General features: G+C 43.6%; 1 protein-coding gene across 1 annotated transcript; it reads left to right on the forward strand.

Moving 5' to 3' along the window:
- Window positions 1-462: 462 nt before the first annotated feature.
- Window positions 463-5,595, forward strand: LOC116941955 (putative HIT-like protein Synpcc7942_1390). Its single transcript, XM_032953385.2, has 5 exons — window positions 463-634; window positions 2,321-2,479; window positions 3,871-3,975; window positions 4,215-4,287; window positions 5,132-5,595. The coding sequence occupies exons 1-5, from the start codon at window positions 539-541 to the stop codon at window positions 5,221-5,223; spliced, it is 525 nt and encodes a 174-aa protein (XP_032809276.1). The 5' UTR covers window positions 463-538; the 3' UTR covers window positions 5,224-5,595.
- The last annotated feature ends 6,120 nt before the right edge of the window (window positions 5,596-11,715 follow it).

The following is an 11,715-nucleotide window of genomic DNA, read 5'->3' on the forward strand; positions in this document are numbered from 1 at the left end:
TATATATTACGCGGGGCACCTACCGCAAAGTGAGGCTTTGATGACGTCAATCAAATGCTTTCGAAAATGTACAAGGGAAGGGCGGTGGGAGGGATTATTTCGCCCCCCCACCCCCAGGTAAGATGGCCAACGGAGCAAGCTTCCAACTGATTAGAGGTAACTAAGGGCGGCCATCTTAGGTAGGGATCTTGAACGCGGTGTTACGGGCCGCAAGCGTGACTTTGACAACGTACAATTTTTATTTCAAATGTTCTTGTTGTGGTTTTCACACCTGATGATGATTTCTTGTGTTGAAATCGAAACGTCCTGAAAATTGTATTGTTTTATATTTTTATTATTTTATTGTTTCCCTTCTACGTGACTTTACCGAAAGAACCAAGAATTTGACGTTACTGAAACGCCCACCCCTCCCCACGTAAGATGGCCGACGCCCGGTAGCTTCCCACTGATTGGAAGCTACCGGACGTCGGCCATCTTAGGTAGGGAGAACGAGCGCGAGCGAGAAACGCCGCGGTGGTGAACGTGATAGGAGCGGAAGATGGGGCTGAGTCGAGTCGCTGTGTCCTTGGCCATGGTGTTGGCCGCGGGACCCCGGGCAGCAAGAGCCCCCGGCCTCGCCTTGGGTGTTTGCCGGGTGAGCTCTCGACCCACCCCTCCCTGAGTGGAAGTTGTCAGTGAGCAGAGATGTCAGACGGGCTGGCGGCGGCGGCGGGGGGTAACTAACATACGTGTGGTCAGGGACTTTTAACAGATATACGGGGACACACCGAGACGAAAGGGCGAGACGCACGTGAACAGAGAGACACGCAGAGAGAGACACACAGAGACTGAGCAAGTGGCATATACATGCTGTGCAGAGTGTTCGGCCGAGCTGAATTTGAGCCGGAGATATCCCCCGGTGCTGAGCTCCGGAAACAATATTTTTTGTTTGTATCTGTAGACCCAACAGACGCGCGCACATACACGACTAGAAACACGAGGTACAGACACGCAAAGAGGTGCAAGCCACAGAGGCGTAGTAGACCCCAGTCTGGGGGTGGGTGCTCGCGGTATCCCCGAGAGAAACGGGGACATTGTCAACTTGCGCCCGTTCCACGTGCGTCCAGTACAGGGAGAGGTCACGCTCTACGTGCAGTGTCACGTTAATTGTTGTGTCTGTGGATTATACGTGTGTGGGTTTGTGAGTGCGGGGAGCGGTGGTGGAGCGGTTAGCGCTACGCTGCGCCACGAACCCGGCCACCCGAGTTCGATTCCCGCTCACGGCCAACACCAAGTGACGATTATCTGAACCGGTCTTGTCCCCTCAAGGTCGACTCAGCCTCAAATAAGTACCTGGCGTAGCGGTGTGTGGTGCTGGCCACCCAGCCCCTCACGTGCCACACTGCCGGCCTTCATAGGTGCTCGTTATCAGCACTTGCCCCCAACAGTCTCTGTTACAGGCTATACGGGGGGGGATCTTTGTGTTCACCTTTTGTCGAGAACTGTTTTTAAAATGTATGATACATGCAATGAATTGGTGCAACAAGTAACTTATTGTCATGTGATGCTTTGGTCTGTGCAGCCGATTCACTAATACGGGTACTTTGTGTGAATGAATCAAGAGTTTTATTGTCAAATTAATGATCGCAGTTACCTTTCCCGTGAATAACATACTTTTGGGCCAGTGGCTCTTGCTTATTTGTAAGTAAAAGTGACGGATGAGATAGGATTAAATATAGCCTTATAAATAGTAACGAGAGGGTTGGATGCCCTTGAGAAACGTGATAACCCACAGAAGGTCACAGCGCAGAAAGAAGTGATTTGAGAGTGGGCTGATTAAGTGGACGAAGTGAATTAAGATTATTGTTGGGGGGCATCTCTGGGGAGTTCATGCCATGAAAAGAAGTCTGCAGGTGTGTTTGAATGTGTTGGAATGACTCCAACATGGGTTTATCTTAAATAGCTGAGTTAAGTTTGTGTTAACACAAGCTTGGTTGTCAAAGTAGCAAGTGCAAACAATTGTGGATTATCCTGAATAATTTTCTGCTGAAGTCTTTGGCCATGTCCATAATAATCATAACTTATGTGATAGTTTTATGCATTTACCGAACTTTGACATGAGTGGGAGGATATTGTTACAAATTAAAACAGGTTACAGTATTTGATTATGTAATCGAATCGTGACCCCGAATCGTGGGGTCACCCCCCCTCCCCCCATGACTTGACACCTACACCACCGTTTGACATTTAAATATATTTTATTTGCTTAATTGCAATTGATGTATGTTTGTAACGTTCCTTAATTCTTGCTAGCCTGTTGGTTCTATGGTGCCTGACATAGGCAGCAGGACTATCTACATTGGGGCCCGGCCATGACGAGGTGACCAGGGCTAAGTTGGCTGCACAAGAATGGGAGAAACATGGGATCAACAAACCGACGATCTTCTCCAAGATCATCAGCCGAGAGATTCCGGCTGACATCTTACATGAGGACGACATGGTGTGTCTGCTAAATCTTGAATTGTAGTATCTGCTGTGATATGTTTTTGGTTTATCACCATCATCAGCCATGCTATCATTTTTTTTTCTATTTTCTGATTCATAATTGATTCTTGGGTTAGGCCATATTATATCGCCAAACAAATAGTAATGTGTACAAGCGTTAAGCACACCGATCATTATTATTATTTAAGCTCGTCGGTAAGTTGAACAATTATCACAACCAAATGTAGCAATTTTGATACGAAGTTTTGCTTGAAACTACGTTAGGCTTCTTCAGCATAATCCAAGTCAGAATGTTTCTATTTTCTATTGGTTTAGGTAAAGCCTTATTAAATTTCACTTTTTAGAGTAACAAAAATAGTGATGATTTTTAAGGTCAGTAAATGTACACTTTTTTTGAACATCTGCCAAGGTTGTGGTCTCTGGGGGACTAATAAATAGTGTCAAGCATTTAGCTGACACTTTTGGAACCTGGGTTCAATTCCAGTTAACCACCCACCCATGGTTATACCGGGCTTTCAAGCTGAACCTGGACACCAATGACTGCATGTGTCGCGGCATCGTTGAGCGCTGTGTGCGATTGTCACGACTCGTAGCCTGTAGTAACGGCCCCCGGTCAACAGGGGGCGGAAGGGAGGCTAATGGAGATGAGTCGGGCTGTTGGGCCAAGGTAACCCCCAGGGTCGCACGTGACCAGAGGTGCAGACCCCCAAGAGGGGGGCTGGGGGATAAAGTCACACTCCAAGCCTCTCTAGATGGTTCTAGAAGGGAGGAATGGCTAGGGGTGGAGTGAGCCAGGAACTTGGTATAAAAGCCAGACCCCTGAACGGGACCGGCAGTTGTCGTCCACTCGAAGATCAAGAAGCTGCCCTGAAGACCTAGGAGCCGGAGCCGGACCCGAGGACCTTGGCTGGGTCGGGTTCGAGCAGCCCGGCGGATAGGACCCGAGGACCTTGGCTGGGTCGGGTCAGTGTAGCCTCCCCTAGACCCTGATAGCAGAGGACTCTATATAGATTGGTCCCGAGTGTATACGGCACGCCAGTGAGGAGGATGTACCTCCCTAGTGGAAGGGGCCGTACCCCTTCGTGTTCTGTATTGTTATTTGTAAAATAAACGTGTTGCCTCTAAAGATACGTCTCCCTCTAGTTTGTACCTACTACACATGTAAGAAAATGTTATTTTAAATGTGTGTTTTCCCGTAGTTCAGATGGTCACAGCTCTGCGAATTAAGAAAGTTGGTTCGATAGATACATGATTTGTGGGCATATAAAAAGAGTGCAACTGGTGTGGAAGAGAAATATCTATAAATTCTGATATGTTAAACATATATTTTGTTTGCTGCTGTACTGTCAATGCGTTGACTTATAAATGTCCTGTTGGTGAATGCAGTGTCTGGCGTTTCGCGACATCAGCCCGCAGGCTCCCACACATTTCCTCGTCATCCCCAAGCTCCGCATTCCCCGCATCAGCCAGGCACAAAGCCAAGACACCCAGGTCTCCCTCATACCACTCACTAATTATGTTGTGAAAACTATTAAATGAGGTCATGTATTGCCTGTGTATTTTTGTCAAGAAAAAAATATAATAATACAATTCTAAAAATAAAGTTCATAATTATCATATTTTTTTCTATCTACGTGATTTTACCGAAAGAACCAGAGAATATAAATTCTTGCAGTCACGAAAGTTTTAAGTGAAAATTCAATTGCCCCTGTTATATCCGTCTTTTGCAGCTTTTGGGCCATCTTCTCTTCATTGCAAAAACCCTTGCAAAGAAGGAAGGGCTGGATAATGGGTACAGAGTTGGTGAGTAAAGAGACATTTCATACATCAACAAATACAATTATTTCAACTCATTACATAACCATGAAAGTACCTGGTTGGCATCAGTTAGGAAAATTACCTCTGGGGTATAATTGTGGTACTTAAGTGTTTTGTTCGAAATATTTTCTTTTGCAGCTGCTGTGTGAGACCATTACCAGGCCCATGCAGTTGAACATTCATGTGATTAGCATAGATGGGTTTTATTATTTTCTTCTTGTAAAATATTTCTAGTAAATGGCACTTAGTTGAATGAAACCTTTTAACGCTGCTGAAATACTTCCCATAAATGTTTATACTTTCAGTGTACCATTCTCTTTACATCTTTGATACCTATATTCCCATGTGTACTTGCAAAATACTGTACTCTATTTTTGGGGTATAACAATTGCCCTGCTCGTGATGGAATGATTTTTCACTATTCAGGATTCTGATTCAACTAAATAATTTCCTTTTTGAACATTAGTTGCAGCAGCATCAAGTGGTGGGAAGAACTATGTGATCCTGATACATAATGTATATATATTAATATCAAATAATCGATACTTACACATGTGCTTTGGTGTATTGTGATCTTAGCAATTGGTTTAATTATGAATTAAACTATTATTATACCCCTACTATATATTAAATCTGTTTAATTGGGATTCAACGATGTATTGATTAATCAATTATTACAATTCTAGGACTTTCGATGCGTGCATCAAATTAATCGAATCGCTGTGGCGGTGAATAGTTTTACGTGTCTACTGATGTATGTTTACGGGTGTGTATATGTTTCTGAATATGGTAAAGGATCAGTCTTGTGTGTGTGTGGGTTATCTCGCAGTGATCAATGATGGACCGGATGGATCTCAGTCTGTCTATCACCTGCACGTGCACGTTATTGGGGGCCGTCAGATGCTGTGGCCGCCTGGCTAACTGCTACCCCCCACCGTCTTCCTGTGAAGAACGTTCTCAGTAGAGAGAAGAAATGGCTATTTTTGGCGATATTTAATTAATTAGTGTTGGGAGCTTGTACAAAATGACCAAAGATTTGGGGTATGTCTCTTCTTGTTTGTTGGATTGTTGGCTTGATTGGTCGGGGTGAGAGGTTGTTACTGGCAAGGAGAATATTTTTCCTTCAAGGGGGCTTGCATAAATATTCAATTAATAAAGTTTTTGTTTTAAACATGTCTTATGACAGTATCAATTACTGCACATGTATAACTGAACAGCAATAAATATATGCCGAATGCATTGTACTGCCTTCACATATACAATGACATAATAATAAAAAAAACTTTTTATGCATTTGTAATTTGTATTTGTATGTTTTACCCACGACTGGATGAGGGCCACCCCCATGCAATGTCGGTCGTGTCTCTTTTTTAAAAATAATATTTTACTTTCCGAGTCAGTATGGGTTGGTGAAGGTGGGGAGCGTAGATGTGGGACCATAATACACTACAACAGTGGGCTTTGCTGCGCTACCTCCTATTGCCAACAATGTAGCCTCGCAGCACCATATATACTGTTGTACCATTGTTATGCTTGTCTATACAGTAAGTTGTACTGTAAGTCTTCGTGATGGAAATTTAATCAGGGTCCAGATGCGAATACTGTAATTTTATTTTGGGCAGACATTTTATATTCCTGGATTAGTCATAGAAGGCGATGCAGGATTTTACTGAATACGGGTAATCTTGTACTGATTGTACACTTGGCATTTGGGGAATGCTTGTTTTTTTGTTTTCAAACGTCAAACAGCATTTGGCGAAATGTACGTTACACCAGGAGAGGGCAGCCTAACTTGTTATTTCATGAAGCAATGTAGTGTCAAAGGAAAACTGACTGGCATGTATTTTTGGTAAAGGTCTGACGCGTCGCGAAACTTCGATCATCATGCCGTACAGCATACCATACATCCCTAAACAGCCGAAAGCTTTACAGCACAACAGCAACATCCTACATTTTGATTTAAAAAAATAGATGTACAAGCTGGACCTCCAGCTTGAACATATAAATACAATAATCCTTCGTGTGACCACTTGATAGCCAATAAAACAAACCAGCTGTGCACAGTCATCAGTGATGTTTGGCAGCGCTTCTAATTTGACTTATTTGTTTTCGTAGCTTGAGTTTATTTGTGCGTGCTGAGGTCGAGGATAGCGCTTAAATTGTTTACAAAATGGTCTTGCTTGTTTACAAGAACGTCCTGTTGGAGTATGATTGACTAATCTTCTAATTTGGGATGTAATTCCCTGGCTCTTGCTGGAATGTAATTTAATTGCTAATGTGAGACGAACTAATGAACATTTCCCATATGCAACGTGTTTCAACTTCAATGCACTCCGTGGAATGGGTGTATTTAGATAATGCCATTATAAAATTGTCACTGTTGGCTTCAAGCTATCCTCCCTTGAAACAAATTCTTACATGTATATGAGATGCCATAATTACTTTCCGAAATGTAGAGATATTTTCTAAGCCTTGTTAAGTTTTTTTTATATCTTTCCCCATTGCATGGAGGTGGCATTTAATTAAATGTTGCAATAATAATGTCGAGAACAGTCCACTCTTTATGCTGCAGGGGAAATACATGGAAATGTTGAGGTCATTGGTAGCATAACTACAATTTGATGTTCCAGGTATTTTCTAGAGAAACTAAGTGGTCCTTTAAGTAATTTGCAGTTTTGTTTAAGAGGACCTTTGGAATAAAGACAGCTCAGTGCTACTGTTAATGCAGTGTCACCTTTTTCGTGTAGCAGTTACACACGAGTGTTATCCATATTTTATATGTACTGTAAAGTCGAAATACAACCTTACCTCACAATGTAGAATTGCATTTGCATAAGTACAGTATAAGAATGAATACTGCAGTAGAGCATTTAGTGATACCGTTAAATAGTGACATCAATATTGGCATGCGAGGCCTCCAGAAGTGTTGAGGGGCAGGAGGCTGAAGGGGAGAATGTGCTCAAAATACTCTATTGTTTATTTGGTAGTTCTATGATTATGTGCTAGCACAGATGTGCATGACCAATGTATTGTGTGATGACATTTTGGAAAGAGACATTCCCTAGACTGAGTCATGTGGTACAAAATATAAACTTGCAGCCTTACAATTGCTTGCTCACGCTACTCCTGGCGGAAGTCTCTGCTCGAAGCTGTAGAGTGCTCTAATCATCATCATCATAGGCTATCCCTCGCAATCGAGGATGATTGTTTTCCATAGAAAAGTTGGATTATCTCTGGGTCCGAAGATGGCTGAAGAGACTGATCCTGGATTGACAGATTTTGCCGCAGCTCCGGCACATGTGTCCAGAAAGAGTGGTGCGTGGAACTGGATTAGTAAGTTGGACTGCAGCGTGCTGTTTTCGCTGCTCCCACTTTTCCTGTTTCTGCCATTGAGTTTGGATCCTTGAAATAGACTCTGTCTCCATCTGAGGTGACCCTGGGCAAGAGTCTCTCATGATTTGGTGTCGATTGTGCACTTCATGTTGGCCTTGTTACACACGAGTGCTTTCTCTGCGCTCCTCATGAACGCACACCCCGACTATGATACTATAGCCAGATTCTATAACCAGAGACTATAGCCAGATACTATAACCAGAGACTATAGCCAGATACTACAACCAGATACTACAGCCAGAGACTAAAACCAGATACTATAACCAGATACTATAGCCAGATATTATAGCCAGATACTATAACCAGAGACTAAAACCAGATACTATAGCCAGATACTATAGCCAGATACTATAGCCATTTACTATAGCCAGATACTACAGCCAGATACTATAGCCAGATACTATAACCAGAAACTTAAACCAGATACTATAACCAGAGACTATAGCCAGATACTATAGCCAGATACTATAACCAGATACTATAGCCAGATACTATAACCAGAGACTATAGCCAGATACTATAAGCAGAGACTATAACCAGAGAAGAGGTAGTGGAGGCTCTGGGGAGCATGAAACTTCAAAAGGCAGTGGGGCCAGATGAGGTTCCAATTGATGTGTTTAAATTAATGGGAGAAACGGGTGTTGAAATACTGATGGGGCTGTTTGGGAAAATCTGGATGGAGAAGAAAATGCCGGATTCGTGGAGAGGGAGTACATTGGTTCCCATCTTTAAAGGGAAAGGTGATGTACAAGAGTGTGGGAACTACAGAGGAATAGCATTGATGAGTCACACCATGAAACTCTGGAAAGGATCATAGATTACGTAAGCTGGTGGATATTGGCAAGTCAGATTAGATTCAGACAGGGAGGGTCAACAATGGATGCCATCTTTGCACTGAGAGTATTGATGGAGAAGTTCAGAGAGAAGAAATGGCACCTACATATGGTTTTATGGCTCTAGAGAAAGCGTACGACAGGGTGCCTAGAGAGCTCACCTGGTGGTCTATGAGAAGAAGAGGTATTCCTCAGGTATATGTCCAGCTATTCCAGGATATGTATGAAGGAGGGAAAATGCACGTGCGACGCAGCTGTGGAGTGTCAGAGAGCTATAAAATCAAAGTGGGAGTGAGTCCCGTCCTGCTCATCCTGGTGCTGGACAACCAACCGAGAGACATTCAGAGGGAGCCCCCCTCGTGTACGCTGTTTGCAGACGACATTGTGCTATGCGGTGAAAGCAGAGGGGTAGTGGAAGATGATTTGAAGATCTGGGTGAAAAGAAATTGAAGGGATTGGGTTGAGGATTAGTCGGGCAAAGACTGAGTATATGGTGGCAAGTTTCAGTGGAAATAATGCAGGATTGCAAATTGGAAGTAACCAGTTAATGAAGACGAACGAGTTTAAGTACCTGGGTGCAACGATGTGGTACTGATGGGTCACTAGAAGGATAGATAAGAACAAGGCCTGGATGGCTAAAATGGCGAGAGATGACCGGTGTGGTGTGCGATAAGAGGGTCCCAGATTGGATGAAGGGAAAAGTGTGTAGTGTATAGTGTAGTGTATAGTAGTGTATAGTATAGTACAATACGGTGGTGAGGCCGGTGCTGTTGTATGGGGCCGAGTGCTGGGGCACAAGAAAGAGGGAGGACCAAGCTATGGCAGTCACAGAGATGAGGATGTTGCAGTGGATCTTGGGTTTAACAAGGAACGACAGGGTGAGAGGAAGACTCAAGGTGATATAAATCACATACAAGATGAGAGAGAAAAGGCTGGTGTGATTCAGTCATGTGGAGAGACAGCAGGAAGACGACGTGGATCTTAAGGTGCAAGTGAAAGGAAAGAGATCAGGAAGAAGGCAGAAAAAGAGGTGGGGCGATGTGGTGTGATCGGACCGTGGTGGCCCGAGGAGCGGAAAGAGATATGGCAAGGACAACGGAACACCCCACATGAGTGGGACCAACGCGTGGAAGAAGAAGAAGGAGGAGAAGAAAGGCTTTTGTGAGGTCAAAGAGGGCCATGTGGAGAGGTTTGTGTTGTTCCTGACGTTTTTCTTGCAGTTGACGGGCAGTGAAGATCATGTCAGTTGTGTCTCTCGATAGCGTGAACCTACATTGGAATTCTGGGAGGAGTTCATCAGCAATTGGCATAAGACGTTTCAGGAAAGTTCTTGCAATGATCTTTCCTACAAGCCGATCCCCCTACAATTTCACAATCGTATTAATCTCCTTAAAGATTGTCACAATCATTGCATCCCTGAGGCCGTTAATCCATGGGTGTGGGCACGTATGCTTATTATAATTGCGGCCTATACTTGCCACGCCACAGCTTTTCGAGAGGAAAAGCATTACCATCTGCAGTCCTGAACATACCCTGCTGGTGCTGTCTCAGATGAGTGGACATTTCAATAATGCTCTCCCCCCCACCTCGTTTCTTAAGCACAATTCCGCCAGACGAAGTGGAAGAAGTGGGAGTATCCACAGTTGAACCAACTACAGTAGACACAACCAACCGATCGACCTCATGTGTGGTGTACCCATTTATACTGCCGGGCGGACAGACATTGGAGGGTGGGGAGGGGTGATAAAATGTGTTTTATTAATAGTTTGAACTGCCATGCCCGGAAAATAATCGAATCGGTGACCTCTGGATTTTCAGTCCACGGGGCTAACTATTGCACCATGGCAGATCAGTGACAAAAAACAAGTGAGAGGTTTATTGGTGCGAAGGATGTCGGTGCTTCCTGCAAACCATGAATGCCTCCTGTGTCTGGGCTGCACAGTTGCTCAACAGCAGATGCAGTTGCTGAATTGTATGTATGTATATTGAGCTTCTTTCGCACCGAATTCGTGAAGTCACCACCGGTGGGTGTCTCTTCTTGAAGCTGATTTGACTGTCCAGCATGTCCCAGTTTAAGACGATCCTGTGTTTCAAAGTAAGTTCTGGTGTTTGGTATTCAACACATTGTAAATTGACCTAAAATGTGCCGCTAATGCTGTATTATATTACACTTGTCATTGAAATCGCCATAATACATAATCCTTAAAAATAATAATGGTTTGTTTGCTACTAGATGTCTATGACTGTCATGGTTAACTATTCATGTCAATTCAATATTGATCATTTGTCAACTCTTTTACAGTTTTCTCCGAGAATCAGTTTGACGTGTACTGCAATCTCCAACTAGAAAGTCAATCTCTCACTCCTCTCTCTCCTCTGAAGGAGGGTAATTGCCCCAAAACGTTAGCCTGTTGTAAATTTTACACATAACACAAAATAATACTGGTTGCCATGGCGGAAAATATACGTAGACAATAGATAATCTGACAATGTCACCATATGTGTTTTTCCACATCAAACTTTTAGAATTCTATTTAGCATTATTTTTAGATTTACATTTCTTAAGGTGTATTATGTATTGTATGCAATCTATATATTGTAAGTATATTGACAAAAATCTAAATTCTCGTGCAATCTGGTTTAAAAAAAGTTTTTTCAATGTAATGTCAAATCAAAACTGACTACGTTATTAAATTGCTCTAAGGATGGCGTCGGCACATGAACAATCGGCTTTGCACTGAGCCACCAGCCAGCGGCTGTTCAGATTTACCATGATTAGAGTAGAGTTAACCTCCTCTCATCCGTGACCATGTGAGGAGCGAACTTCACGGATCATATATGTCGTCTAACCAATAAACACCCTCTGGTAGGGCACGCCCGACTTCCAGTGTGTGGCTATGAGTCTGTGTTTAAGAGCGAGCATCTTGCCTGTTGAAATTGCATCAGTGTACCCGTTCAGTGTGAAGGTGACGCACAGAATACCTGGTTATTAGGTAACCAGCGACAAGTCCAAGGGGAGACTGCGAGTTCACGCAGGGCTCTTCACTTAGGTGTGTTTTATGTGATCTTAACAGTGAGCGCTGGTGAAGCAGTGTGAGCAATCGCCGATCCATCCGGTGGGATGTTTGCGCGTTGCACAAGAGCCATGCGCCAGACAGGGCGTCAGGAGTGACTCAGGCGTCACAGT

Source organism: Petromyzon marinus, chromosome 13 (genome assembly GCF_048934315.1).
Source record: "Petromyzon marinus isolate PM22_M1 ecotype Great Lakes invasive population chromosome 13, UKy_Petmar_22M1.pri1.0, whole genome shotgun sequence".
In the NCBI taxonomy this organism is placed as follows: domain Eukaryota; kingdom Metazoa; phylum Chordata; class Hyperoartia; order Petromyzontiformes; family Petromyzontidae; genus Petromyzon; species Petromyzon marinus.